The following is a 17,356-nucleotide window of genomic DNA, read 5'->3' on the forward strand; positions in this document are numbered from 1 at the left end:
TTCTTCTTCTTCTTCTTCTTCTTCTTCTTCTTCTTCTTCTTCTTCTTCTTCTTGCTGCGTGACTTTCAATATTTACAAAAGCCCAAAGGCCCAATTTCTAAAAATGTTTTAGTAAGAGTTCTCTGCTCTTGCTATACAGATAGGTCATATTATTATAGTAAATGTATATGTGCCGAAGATTAGAGGAGCTACTAGAGAGTAACATACAAAGAAAGGCAGGAGGAGAAATAAGGATTATAGATGTTTGATAGGAAAGAAGGAGCAAAGCACACGAGAGCACCCGCCAACCGTCCACCCAAAGGCTCAAACTACTTACCATGTACAACACACAAGTCACGGACATTTCTTGGTCTTCAATACTCTGAGGAGACAAATGGATCAGCTGGATAATAATATGTGTTATATTTGTTTTTCTTTTTTAATTCTGGCATGAAAAAGTCTTTCGGTTTTTTGTGCATGCACGAATACACTTTTCGGTGAAAAAAACAACAACTAAAGAGCAAGTGAATAAGTAAATAGAAAGATGAATGAATAGATAAATGAATGAGGAAGAAATTCAAAGATAATACATAACAAAACAAAGAAAAATACACAAAAAACAATAAACATACACAATCTTTATTGATGAAATAGATGGATGAATGAATGAAAGAAGGAATGGATGAATGAATGAATGCACTGACCAGTTTATTGAGTGAGAGAAGAATGATGTCGACATAGATCCCTATCGGAGTGTACGGGCGCGACTTTCTGTCGTAGCCTGCCAGGATTTTGTTGCGTAGCGCGGTCTCGTCGTCTGGGCCATATGGTGCCAGTTTGTACTCTTCTTGGGCGCTGAGCAGACCTGGGGGAGGGGGGGGGGGGGGGGTGTTATCTTGTTTTAGTACGAGTTTTACGGTGTTTGTAACACAAATATGTCATATAAGTAACGAAGATTAGAGATATTACTAGATTTTAGTATTTGGTTTTAGTAAGCGTTTAGCAGTGTTACCACCACAAAAATAGGTCGTATTTTAATTAATAGCGAAGGTCAGAGGTGTTACTAGAGAGTAACATGCAAAGAAAAGATAAGGACAATAGATGTTTGATAGGATAGAAGGATCAAACCTCATCAGAGCACCCGCCAACCACTCACTGGAGAAGGATAGTAAAATATTATTATGATTATAGAAGGCGTTTTATAACTTATAAGCGAAACAACGAGAGAATGAGAGGGGGGGAGAGGGCGAGAAGGAAAGAAAGATGGTGGGAGAGGGTGGGAAAAGAGAGAAAGAGAGAGAGAGAGAGAGAGAGAGAGAGAGAGAGAGGGAGAGAGAGAGAGAGAGAGAGAGAGAGAGAGAGAGAGAGAGAGAGAGAGAGAGAAGGATATAAGCAGCGACAACCAAAAATGGACGCAAATAACAATTAAAAGTAAAATGTATAAATAAATAAATGAATGAATGAATGAAAGTATAAATAATAAATAAATAAATAAATAAATAAATAAATAAATAAATAAATAAAAAAAATAGAATAGATCTTTTATACTCACCACAAATGCTCGCGAGCAAAACTAGACAACAACAACTTTTAGCACTCATTGTAGATGGGGACTATCCTCAGCTGTGAATAGAGAAGGAGGGATGGAGGGATGGGGGGAGGGGTGGGGGACAGTTTTTAGAAATACTCAGAGTACTGTAAACTAGGGTATCAGAATCTTCAGGCAGTGATTTGCTGTACCTGAATTCATTAAATGTGTTATCATTTGTTTTCTTCGAATGGGCCAAAGGCAACTCGTTAGATAGAATATAGCCAAGTAGAGAAAAAGAAATTCATGTTCATTATTAACTGGATTTTGAACAAATAAAGTGATTTTTTTTCAACCTCAAATAGCCTCATACACAGGTGACCCATGCTCTGTATAAACCAGTCTCATATATGTACACAGGTGACCTCTGACCTATATAAACCAGTCTCATACACAGGTGACCCATGCTCTATATAAACCAGTCTCATACACAGGTGACCCTTGCTCTATATAAACCAGTCTCATATACAGGTGACCCATGCTCTATATAAACCAGTCTCATACACAGGTGACCCTTGCTCTTTATAAACCAGTCTCATACACAGGTGACCTCTGACCTATATAAACCAGTCTCATACACAGGTGACCCTTGCTCTATATAAACCAGTCTCATACATGTACACAGGTGACCTCTGACCTATATAAACCAGTCTCATACACAGGTGACCCTTGCTCTATATAAACCAGTCTCATATACAGGTGACCCTTGCTCTATATAAACCAGTCTCATACACAGGTGACCCTTGCTCTATATAAACCAGTCTCATACACAGGTGACCTCTGACCTATATAAACCAGTCTCATATACAGGTGACCCCTGACCTATATAAACCAGTCTCATACATGCACACAGGTGACCCCTGACCTATATAAACCAGTCTCATATACAGGTGACCCCTGACCTATATAAACCAGTCTCATACATGCACACAGGTGACCCCTGACCTATATAAACCAGTCTCATATACAGGTGACCCCTGACCTATATAAACCAGTCTCATACATGTACACAGGTGACCCCTGCTCTATATAAACCAGTCTCATATACTGGTGACCCCTGACCTATATAGACCAGTCCCAGATACACTAAATGTGCGTCATTGTGGTGAAATCAGACGCTTGTCGAAAGAATCAAATCGAAGAAATCGACATCATTTATTGTCTGCCCTTTGGGAAAACAAAAAAATGCGAATATCTTTTTTTTTTGCCGGGGGGGGGGGGGGGGTTGTTTTGAGGGGGTTTTGTGTGTGGCTCAACACCTGAATGAAATGTCTATTTAAAACACATATCTGTTTGGAATTTACTGAAAACGTTCATCAAAAGTACAAAAATGTACATTTTCAATTTTCAAGGACACTATATTTTGGAAGTCACCAAACTGTGGCGGTCATTTTCTCGCCAATTTTACTTCTGACACCAGGAGACCCGCACCTCCTTCAATCACAAATATTATCTCGACTTCTATTCGGATAGATGGGTATATTTTTCGTTCATCAGAAGCTAGACAAATGAACAAATGATTGTACTGAGAACTCCATACGCTCAGAAATTGACGAGCGCCTGATTCCAGCGTGTAGCGATGCACATGATTTCTATCCTAGTACAGTGTTATACTCACCCACAATTTTCACTCACCAGATTCCAAGCTCTCCTCCCTCAAACTACGTCGTTTCTCTGAATGTCTTGGTGTTTTTATACAGGGCACTCGTCTCTTGCAAAACACACTATGGAGCTCACTGATGAATGGTCAGAGATTTAAATGATTCAATTACGTCATACATCTCCAACAAAATCAGAGTCTGATCCTGAACCAGAAACAGACATAGTGAGCAGGCCGGCCATGCTAGGGGATCAAGCAATTCACAATTTCAATAATGACATTGATCGATCGGAGGTAGAGTGTACACACAGGTCAAACAGCGGCTGGCTTGTTAGAGTAACAAGGACCACAACTGAAAAGCTTTTAATGTTGTTCTGCTAATGGGCTTTGTTGGAGATTTGGAGCTGACTACCGGAACCAGGGAGTGGCTATGCAAGGCGGGATGACTTTTCTAAATGTTCGTTCAACACGCTAATGTGCTCTTTGGTCTTTGCACGGGTATCAGTAGGTTTCCTAACAGCAAAAAAAAAAAAAAAAAGAAAAAAAAAGAAAAAAAGAGTTTAGCTATAGTATCTATGTTCAGGCGATTTTCGTTACAGAAATTTCGTTGTCATAGCAACAGAAGAATTGAAAGTGAAAACATGATTTTAGGATTTGTAGGTGATAGATGAATTTGCCCAAACCCTTTTTTGAGTCACGGTAATGATGGTCAAGCCTCGGAATACTTCTAACCTCATTACGGTCAGAAAACTGTGCCTTGAACCAAGCAGTTGTTCAACTGATGTAGCAGTCTCTCCGGTTGTTGAAGAATTCTTTAAAAGAAAGAAGGCAACTCACGTACTACTGTGTCTTCTTGTCATGGAAACAAAAATGTTTTTGACCCCCCCCCCCCCCAAAAAAAAAAAAAAAAAAAAAAAACAACAACAGCAAACAAACAAACAACAACAACAACAACAGCAACAAAACAATAACAGTTTGAGCACGTGCCCCTCTTTACTCCGCTGTCTATACAAAATGTCGATGTGTTCACTAACAAGTGTTTGTGTCAAATGTCTGTGTTCACTGTCAAATGTTTGTGTGTTCACTACCAAATGTTTGTGTGTTCACTACCAAATGTTTGCGTGTTCACTACCAAGTGTTTGTGTGTTCACTACCAAATGTTTGTGTCTTCACTATCGAATGTTTGTGTCTTCACTGTCAAATGTTTGTGTGTTCACTGTCAAATGTTTGTGTGTTCACTGTCAAATGTTTGTGTGTTCACTGTCAAATGTTTGTGTGTTCACTGTCAAATGTGTGTGTGTTCACTGTCAAATGTTTGTGTGTTCACTGTCAAATGTTTGTGTCAAATGTTTGTGTGTTCACTGTCAAATGTGTGTGTGTTCACTTTCAAATGTTTGTGTGTTCACTGTCAAATGTTTGTGTGTTCACTTCTTTTTTAATGTTTGTGTGTTCACTGTCAAATGTTTGTGTGTTCATTACTTTTTTAATGTTTGTGTGTTCACTGTCAAATGTTTGTGTGTTCACTGTCAAATGTTTGTGTGTTCACTACCTTTTTAATGTTTGTGTGTTCACTACTTTTTTAATGTTTGTGTGTTCACTGTCAAATGTTTGTGTGTTCACTACCAAATGTTTGTGTGTTCACTGTCAAATGTTTGTGTGTTCACTACTTTTTTAATGTTTGTGTGTTCACTACTTTTTTAAATGTTTGTGTGTTCACTACCAAATGTTTGTGTGTTCACTGTCAAATGTTTGTGTGTTCACTACTTTTTTACTGTTTGTGTGTTCACTGTCAAATGTTTGTGTGTTCACTACTTTGTAAATGTTTGTGTGTTCACAACTTTTTTAATGTTTGTGTGTTCACTACCAGATGTTTGTGTGTTCACTACTTTTTTAATGTGTGTGTGTTCACTACCAAGTGTTTGTGTGTTCACTGTCAAATGTTTGTGTGTTCACTACTTTTTTAATGTTTGTGTGTTCACTACTTTTTTAATGTTTGTGTGTTCACTACTTTTTTAATGTGTGTGTGTTCACTACTTTTTTAATGTTTGTGTGTTCACTACTTTTTTAATGTGTGTGTGTTCACTGCCAAATGTTTGTGTGTTCACTACTTTTTTAATGTTTGTGTGTTCACTACTTTTTTAATGTGTGTGTGTTCACTGCCAAATGTTTGTGTGTTCACTACCAGATGTTTGTGTGTTCACTACTTTTTTAATGTGTGTGTGTTCACTGTCAAATGTTTGTGTGCTCGCTACCTAAGTGTTTTTAAGTTGCTTCTCAATGAGTCAATGAGTTAGTCCCCCCCCCCCCCCTCCCCCCCTCAATCGCAATCTTTCCCAATACACGTTTCACGTTTGCACAGTTCTAAAAGGTTACATCAAGTCAAAGCAATCCAAACGCTTGGAAAGCGGTCGATAAACACACAGCCCTGTCTGGCCCATTCATCTAGACGCACGAACAAACACTGGGCTTTGTCAGAAGGTGTGCCCTTTAACGTTTGTTTTTGTAAAGTGTTTTACGGCGCTCGCAACTGCATAAGGTCATATGAGCGCGCGGGACACATTAAACTTTTTCAGTTGGTAGGGAATTTTGAATTTTGCCCGGGTGGCGGTCAAAGCCTACTCTAATCGATTTTAGACCACAAAGGGATCTTTAACCTGCGCAACTTGCACACGGGCCCTCCGAGATTTTACGCCCTTGTCCAAGAAGGCTAGGTGTAGATCTTTCCTATTAGAAGATCAGGGGTGTGGCTGAAAGACAGTAGTAAGAAGATTAAGCCGAGTGGTAGCTGTAGACAGGCTGTAGAAAGAATCAGGAGCCCAGAGGAGGGGGGCAAAGGAGATGGGGGAGTGGGGGCAGAAAGAGGAGACGAAAGCAGACGACAAAACATTGCTAGAGAGCAGGAAATGAGGTGAAAGGAGACAAATTTAGAGAAGAATTTTTTTCGGTCACTACCCGGGTTCGAACCCGGGACCTTTGAATGAGAGGCCATTGCAGTGTAGCGAGTGTAACCACCATCGATATCAATTGTTTCTTTCATGCCATGCTTTCCTTTAATTTCTTATACCGCTTCCTGTGGAAAAGCGGGGGGCGTTATAACTTAGATGTGACATCACAGATTTTCAAACAAACCAGTGACAAACTGGCACCCCTCACCACCTACTCGCAATAAATACCAGCGGTGCACGGTGGTGAATTAAGTCTGTGACAATTAATGATAAAATTATTTATGTCGGTTGAGAAAAACTGCGCTTGTTTTTTAACTTGAAGAAGCTAATTGCGCCCCCTGAAATACCTGGCCACTAGGGGATGATCAATTTTTGCCGTTTTCCATGGACTTATGCGAAAATCATAAAAATCTAGATTGTGTTCTGAACAATTTCCGGTTCTCTTAGGACACTGCATTTCGATTCAATTTGAGCTGAATGAAGGGCGAGGGGGAGAATGTGCTGGACACAGTGTACTATAATGTTACTGCTGTTTCTTGTCCATCATTTGGGGGAAATGGAACTGCCCATAGTACCCACACTTCACAGCGAAACTTTTTATAAAGTGCAAAGGGCAGCGGCCATGACAGTATATGATCTAGCAATACAAGTCTATGTCTTTTACCTGTTGGGTCACCGTCAAAGACCCGGAAGTGGCAGTCATTTAAAAAGAATTTCGTCACAAGAAACGCTGAAACCTGAAACTGGTGGTTTGTGAAGAACCGGTAAACACTCTACTACCTTCGTTAGAACCAGGTAATTGATATTAATTACAGCTTCTTCTAATGCTTGGCCAGGAATTCCTGCTAGTTCAGTGTGCTACTAGACATTGATAAGGAAGTCTAAGTAAGCCTATGAGCCCAGCAGTGTGTCCAGTTATCAATCAACTCGCCAACTCTCCTGTTTTTTGTTTTTCGTTTTACAGTACAAGTGGTCTGAGTCACTTGTTTACTCAGAAGAAGCCCTGCCGAATCTTTTCCAATATCTTCTGTGTGACCGTGTTTCCGGACACCACCGGTTTTTACATTCATTTCTTATTTTGTTTTGGGTTTTTTTTGCAAAGTGTATACAGACCCGGTAACCGGGAACAAAGTCACGAAGGTACAGACCCAGTAGGGGAACTCTTTTGTGATGTCGGAAAGTTTTAGCGCCCAGACTCGGTAGTCTGTGTGTGTGTATGTGTGAAGGCCACCTCTATTCTCACCCGGAGTGAGAATAGTGCAGGCGAGTCTTGTGGCTATTCTCACCCGGTGCGCGTTCACCAAATTTTGCGTTCACCCTAAACCACAGAATTCTAAGTCTACACTGTGATAACAGAAAAATGGTAGAATTCTGTGCCGTGAACAAACGTTCCATTACAACTGTAGCCTACTAAAAGCGTACAATTTTGTCTGTGGGCAGTGGAGAGAGAGAGAGAGGAGTAGCGCGAGAATTTCCGGGCAAAACAAAATGGCGACCCGAGTAGTTCGGCTCGATTCGAAAAGTTAAATAGCCGTAGCATCTTTGTAGACAACCAAATTAATTTACTTTTGTGTTTTAACATAATTTTTTAACTTTGTTTTGGTCAATTTGATCGTCCACACCGAAAGACAGTTTTCAGAAAGAGACAGAGAGAGAGAGAAGAGGGGAGGAGTTGATCTTGCGAGAACTTCCGGGCGGGTGAGAATAGCCACTTTCATGTGTGAAAGAGAGAGAGAGCAGGGGGGAAGTGCTAGCAAAATGTATATGACATGCCCCAGTTGACAGGAGGGAACGAGAGAAAGATAGAGTGGGAAATAGGTGGGGAGAAAGAAAGACGGAGACAAAAAAAAAAGGCCGGCACTATTTCTCCGAACGTTCGGGAAAATAAAGCTGGGCACTATTTCTCCGAACGTTCGGGAAAATAAAGCTGGGCACTATTTCTCCGAACACTCTGAAATATCATCCTTTCCCCCAAATTTCGGATATTATATAGATCTATAATTATAGTATGGGCCTACCAAAGATTGTTCGTATACAATATGGTTCAATCGGTCCAAAAAATGTCCGCCGTAAATATTTATATAAAGAAATGCTACAATTCCAAACAGTTTTTCGCTATAGATATGACGTGTTGCCTATGAAAGGTGCTGCTTTTAAACGTAATGTGTTGTGTTCACTCGTGTGCTGTCTAGATCTAGATCTACGGAGGGTTATTGATAACTACACATAGAACTGGCATCTGCGTTTGTCACTGCTGCGACCAATGTACTGACACTGGCAAGCCCCTTAATGTGTGTGATTCCATAATTTACATGTAATATCCTGTACTTTTTAAAAAAAATTACGCACATTTAGGGTTAAAACTGCCAATCTTCTTCGGACAGGTGGACACACGCCCTTATTTGTTAATGTTTGTTGTTGTTTATGGGCTGTTCTAATTTTGATTTCTTTCTGTTATGAAACCTTTCTTTTTCACGTTTTTACACTCATCTAAAAATCTCATCTAGACTAGCTGTTGAAAATTTAAATAGATATAGACCCAAAAATTTGCTCCTGTGTGTGTGTGTGTGTGTGTGTGTGTGTATGTATGTGTGAGTGTTTGAGTGTGTCTGTGTGTGGTAGTAAGTGGAGAGTGAGGAGTGTGTGTGTGTGTTTGTTTGTTTTTCGGGCTTTATTTCAGCCTTTATTCAGTAACAGTTCAAAGTATACAAAAATAGAAACACAGGATCCATTCACTCCAGGACTCATGAGTCATTCGTCTCTTTCAGTTTCACTCTTTCATTCAATTCCCGTGTTCTCTCCCGCGGCTCATCCCCGTCCGCAGGACTTTCATACCCCACCCCATCCCTCCAGGCACACACAAAGAAAATCTCACTTGTTCCCTGCGAACCATGGACAATAATATAGGCAAAACACCGCCTGAGCTGCATTCCTTTTGTTCGTGAGCTGTGGACCAGGCCAGGGGTGGTCAGTGTCGTCATCTTTTAGTTGCTGTCGCCTGTGGATACACTCGCACATTCTTCCATTCACCCGCTCTTTCACTCACACTGTCTCTCCATCCACAGTTCAGCTCGTCATACGTTCAAAAGTTGCCCACTAGTTATGTTTAGTTAGTGTGTGTACATGTGCATGATGGTGGTGGGTGTGTGGTGGGTGTTACTGAAGGTTGTCTGTAGGCGGGCTTGCCATGCGGTACGTGTTCCTTCCCAGACCAGAGGCAGAGGCAGAATGAAAGTTGGCTCCGAACTCTCGCAATAAATAGGCAAAAAATCACGAGACCGGAAGCCGAAAACCGTTCGGAGAAATAAAGATCGGCACTATTTCTCCGAACGTTCGGAGAAATAGTCACTTCGAAAAAAAAAAAAGAGAATGCGAGTGATACACAGAGACAGAGAGGAGAGAGAGAGAGAGAGGGTGACTGCTCAATTGAAATTATGACATTACATTCTTTTCTTCAAATTGTGATTCCTCCAACTCCAAAAACGGAGGAAAAACAATCGTTTATCGAAAAGACATCCGCAATCTTCATATTTAGATGGAAGAGGCTAGCCGTACTTAATGACGGCTAGACTGGCAGTCTAGCCGTACTTATTCTTAATATGATGGCTAGACTGACCTATTTACAAAAAATAGGCCTACTGAATTGTAAATATACATTTTTAGTGTGCAGTACCTAAAGTCTTTGTATTTGAGACGAAACCAGGTGCCTTAATGACAGTGCATGTGTATTTTAAACCTCCTGTTTTCTAATATTAATAGTAATAATAGGGCCTAAGATAAGTACGGCTAGACTGGCAGTCTAGCCGTACTTAAGTACGGGTAGACATCCAGGCTAGCCGTACTTAAGGACGGCTAGACTGTCAGGCTAGCCGTACTTAATATTGATGACTGAATTGTAAATGAAATTTTTAGTTTGCAATGCCTAAAGTATTTGTATTTCAGACAAAACCAAAAGGTGCCTTACTAACTTGCATGTATTTGAACCTGAATGATTGCTAGATATAGATCTAATGAGACCTGTGTACTTAACAGGCTTGAGTCGATTGGGCCAAACCTAGACTTAAGTACGGCTAGCCACTTCGTATTTAGATCTAGATCTAGGCTAACCTCGCAACTAGATCAATGATTTTTATGTCTGTCTGTCTAGATCTAGACCAAGGCCATAGAGCTAGAAGAACCTAGGTCTAGGCCTACACTAAGTCCCTGAGCCAAGAGGGTGCTCTGCTGAAACTTTCCGAAATCTCAAAAGAGTTCCCCTACCGGGTCTGTATACTTTGTGACTTTGTTCCCGGTTACCGGGTCTGTATACACTCCCTTTTTATCGTGGAGCGTTTGTTTTTCTAATTGCCGGCTCTATTTCTCCAAACGTTCAGGGAAATAAACTTGGACGTGAACTTTATTTCTCCGAATGGTTTCCGTTCTGATAATACACGAATGGAGTGGCGTGTGAGTGTGTGTGTGTAAGGTGTGAACGGGGGTGTGTGTGTGGAGGGATTTTTTTTAAACCTGAAAGAAGATTTTAGTTTTTGCTGGGTGACTAGATGTAAATGCAAAATAGGTTACTGCCAAGGTCGAGCAGTTTTGTTTTCTCGCAGTACCTTTAGAAGGTATTTTCTAAGCTAGGGCAAAGTCGGCGAATAAGAAAGTCGGAAAGTCGACTCGACGTTTTCGTCAAACTCTAAAAGTCGACTGTGACTGTGACTTTGACCTTGACTTTACATAGAGTGAAGCTACGACTCCCTATGCTCTTATAGCCTACATGGTCATAGGTTTTGGGCTGACTACTCTATTTTTAGCTCTTCAACTACCGGCTTTGGAAAACAAACGTTGTGGGATTACTGTAAGCCTCTAAAAGTTTGTTTCTGCACAAAATTTATTTAATCTTACTTATTCGTTTTAAAAATCAGAATTGAGCTTAAAAATAATTCATATAACCTACATATTTATGTGTAATCAACTGTTTTGATTTCATAATTATTTACGTGTGTTTTTGAACAACCAAATCGGATCTCTTGAAATTTGAACGAATGCTATAATTATAATATTACAGTGAAGCCAACAAAATAACGTAAGACAGCCAAGACAGCAATCATTAGTTTTACAGTAATTGTTCCAGTGACGGTGACTGCGACTGGCACGTCAGTACTGCACGGCACTGCAACGCTGCAGGCCAGCCAGCCTCGCCCCGCACACACACATGCACCCACACACGCGCGCCTGCACACACACACACACACACACTCACACACACACACACACACACACACACACACACACACACACACACACACACACACACTTGGGCCTAGGTCTTGATGAAAACTTTTTTTTCTTGGCTTGCTCTAACTTCGCCGCACCCACCCCACCACCAACGTTGACGACTCCCCGTTGAAGGACAGGGGAGGCTGGTCTTGATCAACGCTAGGCTAGGTAACAGTCGAGAGTCACGAGCGACTGGTAGATGAGGGTCACAGCGTCGATCTTGGGCTCACAGTCGACTAGTAAAGTCGATTTTGCCCGAGCCTAGTATTTTCAAATGAAGTATAGTCTGAAAACGTTGCCCCAACCTCAACTGAAGTATCTGAATCAGACATTATATAAAAATCTCTAGCTCTAGAAAGTGAATTTGATGCAAAAAATGCTTCCTCCCTCCCAGTCCTCACAGAATGGCAGAATGAAAGGATGACGCTTAAATCTCGCAAATAACCAAAAAATCTCGAGATCAGACTTTTCGGAGAAATAGAGTTCAACTTTATTTTCCCGAGCGTTCGGAGAGATATAGTCACTTTGTTTTGTAATTCCATTGCTTGGCTTAGAGACTCAGATGTCAAAGCTTTTTCTTTTGGCCGGCTCTACTCTATTTCTCCCAACACTCTGGAAAATACACTTTCAACTCTATTTCTCCGAACAGTTTCCGTTCTCGAGATTTGTTGATATTTGCGAATGGAGTGGCCCCCGCACGCTCGTACGTGTGTGTGTTTGGGATTGAGTGTGTGTGTGAGTGAGTGTGTATGTTTGAGTGTGTGTGTGTGATTGAGTGTGTGTGTGTGATTGAGTGTGTGTGTGAGTGAGTGTGTGTGAATGAGGCACGGGGGCGGGTTGGAGGGATTTTTTTTCTTTACGTGAAATGATTTTAGTGTTTGCTGTAGGGGTGACTAAATGCAAATACAGTCGAACCTGTGTAAGACGGCCACCCATTGTCAAGGAGAAAAGTGGCCGTATAAGACAGGTGGCCGGCCTAGGCAGGGCTGGTCAAGATGAAGAAAACAAACCATTCCTTTCTGTTGTTTTTGCTGGGGGGGGGGGGGGATCGTTTATTTCCCCTTTTGTTGCTGCTTTTGTGCAAGGGTGACAATAAAACGAAATGTGTCAGACAAGGAGGACCGAGTGCTATGGTAAAACAAACATGGGTCGCCACCACCCGGAGAACGAGCGACGCTTCTGTCGCAAGTTCATGTTGACATCCATTGTTGCTTTGTTACAGACTAGGTAAACAGTGACCACTCATCTCACTTACGATTTGTGTGTATGAGTTCTGGGAGCGGCTTATGGGTTATGAGGGATCACACGCTTACCTCACCAGCAGAAGAAAATTTGTTACCTATTGGTCAACAGTGGGAGGGGTCTACGCAACATGGTTAGTTGGAGGGACTACCTAACAACGACAGATGATTGGATTATGACAGCTCGCCCACAGCGCCAGGGGCTAATGCACAATTCATGACAAAACGTAATGGAGTCACTAAGGTGGCCGTCTAAGACTGGTGGTATTGCTTAGTGTGATAGGGGTTATGTGTTAAAATATGGTGGCCGCGGCCGCTTTGGACAGGTGCCCGTTTTACACAAGTAAATTATTTAGAAAAAACGCAAGGGGGGAGATGAAAAGTGGCCGTCTTTTAGAGGTGGCCGTCAGTGCAGGTTTGACTGTAGGTAACTGCCAAGGTCGAGCAGTCCTGTTTTCTTGCAGTACCTTTTGAAGGCATTTTCAAATGAAGTATAGTCCGGAAACGTTGCCCCAACCACAACTGAAGTATGCTTCTTCCCAGTCCTTGCAGAATGGCAGAATGAAAGATGACGCCTAAATCTCTCAAGTGATAAAAAAGTCTCGAGAACGGAAACCGTTCGGAGAAATAGAGATCAAGTTTATTTTCGCGAGTGTTCGGAGAAATAGTCACTTCGTTTTCTTTTTTCTCTGTCAATGTCAACAGTTACCACATCATAATCATCCAAAATGACAGTCTCACCCTGTCTCTATCCCAGGCTAGCCTCTAGATAAGATATATAGAATTTTATATGCGGCGGCTGTCCGTAGTGTTAGCACTTTTGTTTTTTTCTTTTTTTGAAGAGGCTAGCCGTACTTAATGACGGCTAGACTGGCAGGCTAGCCATACTTAGTACAGCTAGCCACTTCGTTTTTTTTTACTTTCTGGGTAACTCTTCGAAACAAGTCTCCACTTGGTCCTTGGACTTGGTTTGAACATTATCATTAAAATGATTGTACATGTTTATAATGGACTTATACTGCCTTTTTGCTCGTTAGATTTGAAATTCTTTTTGTGCATTTGATATCATGTTCCTCAATTTTATACCTGTCCAAGAAAAAGCATTTCTCATGTTAGAAGGAAGAGGCTAGCCGTACTTACTAACTATTAAATGATGGCTAGACGGGTGGGCTAGCCGCACTAAAATAATAATGATGGCTAGACTGGCAAACAACAAAAAATAGGCCTGCTGAAATGTATTATAAATAAATTTTTAGTTTGCCATAAACGTAAAGTATAAATTGTATTTGAGACGAAACCAAAAGGTGCCTTACTGACAGTGCATGTATTTTAAACCTGAATAGTTACTAATGAGGCGTGTGTACTCAACAGGTTTCTAATAGGGCCTAAAATAAGTATGGCTAGCCGTACTTACGGACGATGAGATTGACAGGCTAGCTGTACTTAATGATGGCTGAATTGTAAAAATAAAATTTTAGTTTGCAATACCTGTATTTCAGGCAAAACCAAAAGGTTCCTTACTGACATGCATTTTTTAAAACCTGGAATTACTAGATCTACGAGACCTGTGTACTCCACCGGTTTCGGTCTATAGGGCCTAATCTAACCTAGATCTAAGTACGGCTAGGCTAGACTTGCAGGCTTGAACGGCTTGAGCACAACTCTGTTGGAACAAATGTGTGTGTGTTTACAAAATATGACAAACACTACAGCATTGCTCATTAGGATGATCCTCACGCTTTGCAAGGCATAAAAACCTCTTGTCTTTATACAACATCCTGTCTGGGTATAACACTAAATGACCAACTATGTAATTAAGATGAAAATGTTTTTATATAAGCATACACTCATTGTCAGCAATCACTCTTTTCTCAGTTAACTTAAAATAGCTTTAGTGTTTAAAGTTGTAGTTAATGTCGTATCATTTGAACAACAGGGATTTTAATAAATTGGAATATATTTGTGTTATTATTTTCATGTTATTTACATTTAGGTCGAACTCCCAACTGCTACAAGAATGACGGCCAATCCGTACTACCCTGTGACGACAGTGTCCGACTCGTCTCATTTAGCCGATGATGAATGGGGCCTCACCATGCCCAGTGTGCAGTATGCCAAACACTCACGGACCAAGAGGTGAGTTACGCTCAAAATTGATCAAAGTGATATGTGAAGTATCGTGGTGTAATCTGGCACTTGTCCAAAAAAAAAGAAATGGAAGAAATCAACATTTTTGTCCCTGTTGGACATCTTTTGTAGATTTTGTTTTGTTTTGACTCGACACCTTTTATTCAAAAACACTTTTTTCTGTGTGGATTTTATGAATAACGTTGATAAAAGTCACATAAAACGTTTATGTATTTGCAATTTCCATTAACAAACTTTGGCAGTAATTTTCTCACTGATTTGATATCTGATACCATGTGACCCCAAACTTCTTCAGTCGCAAATATCTCGACTTCTGTAAAGAAATTATGAACTTTCAAGCCCGGATATGTGAAAAACATGAGAACAGAGCCCATATTAGTCAATGGTGGTTATGTCCCTAACCATTTCTCACATTGTTTTTTCAGGCCCGCGATAGCTTGAATTAATTGAATGAAGATAGTGTAGTGTTGTTGGTTTGGAAAAGTTAGCGTCTATGAAGAAAGCTGGACAAGGGATTGTTGCACAGGGTAGTGTTTCCTTTTATTTTTAGTTTTAGTAGAGGTTTTACGGCACTCGAGTGGGAGGCAGAAAAAGTTGTTGACGGATCAATTTGGATTTTTAGCCTTTTTCTAAAGCAGGTGTTGATAAATTTCTCCAGCCTTGCAGAACAACTTTTTTTTGTAAGTTTTGTTCTGGTGGGGTATGTTAATTTATTATATATATAATTTGTTGCAGGTTCAAGTCAGCCTGTGAGGGAGTGAAAAACCTGCCGCGGTGTGCAGTGATCATCTTTGTCACTGTGTGTGTGTTCATCCTTATCTGTATCATCATTGCGGTTGCCGCTAGCAACAGGGGGGAGAAACACCCCACAGGAAATGAACCTATGAGAGTACAGCAAACACTTGGTGAGTTTTTGTTTTGTTTTTTTAACCACAGGAAGTACACTGTCCAAGACAATCAGTCACGTGTAAAATGGCTACTTCTCACTTCTTCCTTTCGGTTTAAAAAAATGTAATGCCACTGTCCAAGATCTCCGCCCGGCTGAAGTAACCACTTTCCCCCAACCGTAGGTGGCCGTATCGGACAATTTTGACTGAATGTATAATATATATCTCAGTTTTGTTTTTCTTCTGTATAACGCGGATAGGTAGAACCAGAAAACTCGAAATCACGCATCTGTCGAACGGGAGGACTTCCGTAACGAGCGACCACTATGAGACAGAGCAGAATTGAGGGCTTGGGGTAGGGGTAAGGGTAGGGGTAGGGGTAGGTCTAGGCCTCTTCTTTATTGTGTTTGATTGGGTGGTCGCTCGTTACGGAAGTCCTTCCCATTCAACTGTGCCTGCCGTCCCAGTTGTTTTTTTTCTTCTGTAACATTTAACTTTGTAAGATATCCCTGGAACTACTGAGGCTTGTCCCGATGAATTCGACCTTTCTGTGTTATACTGTATATATGTATATCCCAATTTTATTTATCTTTATTATATTTTAGTCATTCCGGGAGTGAGGTTCTTTTTGTGTGTGTAAACTTTTTTTAAATTTCTGTGCATATGATATATATAAATATATATATGCAAAGTTAAATTTCTGTGCATATATATAAAATAATATATATGTGCAAAGTTCTGTCTTGTTGTGATGCCTTGAGACATGCTGGTCATTGTGTAGTAACTCTTAAACGGAATATAAAAAGAACGTCTCATGTAATGATTTTAGAATTAAAAAACAACCTTTTTCTCGTGAATTTTTCCAGGTTTGAATTTCTACCCAGTGCCAGCGGATATTTCCACCGTGATTCGGTTCAAGAAGCACTCATTTAAGAAAGATGAGCCGATTAAAAAGACAATGGATGAAGTTCTGGAACGTAAGTATGGCAAGTTGTACGTGTGGGGCTGAAAGTTGATTGAACTTTCCCTTTTTTTTCTTCACATTTCACCTTTTCCTTCCAAGGACAGTCTTATAGCATGGGTCTCAATAGTCCGCTATTTAGCGGATTTCTGCTACTGCCATTTCCTCCGCTTAACTCCGCTGCCGCGACAGCGGGTCAATTAGAAGGTTGCTGGGAGCAGAGTGACTACCAGGCCTCGATAACGTCTTTAAGTTCATTTTTGCTGGTCACGATTGTGATATTAATTCGGCTTTTCCCGATGTGAGAGTACGTTTCACGCGAACAGGCGGCTATGGCGGGAAGCGGAATTGTATGTGACTCCGAGCCTCGACCGGAAAATCAAGATCTCAGAAATTTGTCTGTATAGAAGTCTGAATACGCAACATTTGTAACATGCAGGTTCTGCATTACAAACGTGCTGTCGCCTTGAAAATAATGTTCGTCACTGTGCTGTCGCCTTGAAAATAATGTTCGTCACTGTGCTGTCGCCATGAAAATAATGTTCGTCACTGTGCTGTCGCCATGAAAATAATGTTCGTCACTGTGCTGTCGCCATGAAAATAATGTTCGTCACTGTGCTGTCGTTTGTGAGGGCCCAAAAAAGAAAAGAAGAAAAGAAAGTTATACAAGTGTCTTGTCGGGCTCGTCATTGTGACCGGTCAATGGACCTGCGCGCGTTCTGAGCGCTGTGAAGTACGGGACTCA

General features: G+C 40.9%; 2 protein-coding genes across 2 annotated transcripts in view; one reads left to right on the forward strand and one right to left on the reverse strand.

Annotated features, from left to right (window-relative positions):
* Positions 1–3,904, reverse strand: part of LOC101855616 (neuronal acetylcholine receptor subunit beta-2) — a 9,953-nt gene extending 6,049 nt beyond the window's left edge. Inside the window, exons 1-3 of the mRNA XM_035973433.1 lie at positions 3,900–3,904; positions 3,203–3,303; positions 684–844 (exon numbers count right to left, since the gene is read on the reverse strand). Of these exons, the coding sequence (XP_035829326.1) occupies positions 684–844; positions 3,203–3,303; positions 3,900–3,904 (267 nt within the window). The remainder of the gene's footprint in view (positions 1–683; positions 845–3,202; positions 3,304–3,899) is intronic.
* Positions 3,905–6,777: 2,873 nt separating this feature from the next.
* Positions 6,778–17,015, forward strand: LOC101855842. The gene is made up of 4 exons (XM_005112277.3): positions 6,778–6,907; positions 14,609–14,751; positions 15,499–15,668; positions 16,517–17,015. Exons 2-4 carry the CDS (start codon positions 14,633–14,635, stop codon positions 16,657–16,659), a joined length of 432 nt encoding a protein of 143 aa, XP_005112334.2. The 5' UTR covers positions 6,778–6,907; positions 14,609–14,632; the 3' UTR covers positions 16,660–17,015.
* The last annotated feature ends 341 nt before the right edge of the window (positions 17,016–17,356 follow it).

Source organism: Aplysia californica, unplaced genomic scaffold (assembly GCF_000002075.1).
Source record: "Aplysia californica isolate F4 #8 unplaced genomic scaffold, AplCal3.0 scaffold01222, whole genome shotgun sequence".
NCBI classification, from domain to species: domain Eukaryota; kingdom Metazoa; phylum Mollusca; class Gastropoda; order Aplysiida; family Aplysiidae; genus Aplysia; species Aplysia californica.

What these genes read in the sequence shown, in the direction of transcription:
- LOC101855842 (XM_005112277.3), top strand. Translation starts at nt 14,633, where the DNA reads ATGACGGCCAATCCGTACTACCCTGTGACGACAGTGTCCGACTCGTCT. An exon ending in AAACACTCACGGACCAAGAG is followed by an intron (nt 14,752 to 15,498) that starts GTGAGTTACGCT and finishes AATTTGTTGCAG; the next exon opens with GTTCAAGTCAGCCTGTGAGG. An exon ending in GAGAGTACAGCAAACACTTG is followed by an intron (nt 15,669 to 16,516) that starts GTGAGTTTTTGT and finishes GAATTTTTCCAG; the next exon opens with GTTTGAATTTCTACCCAGTG.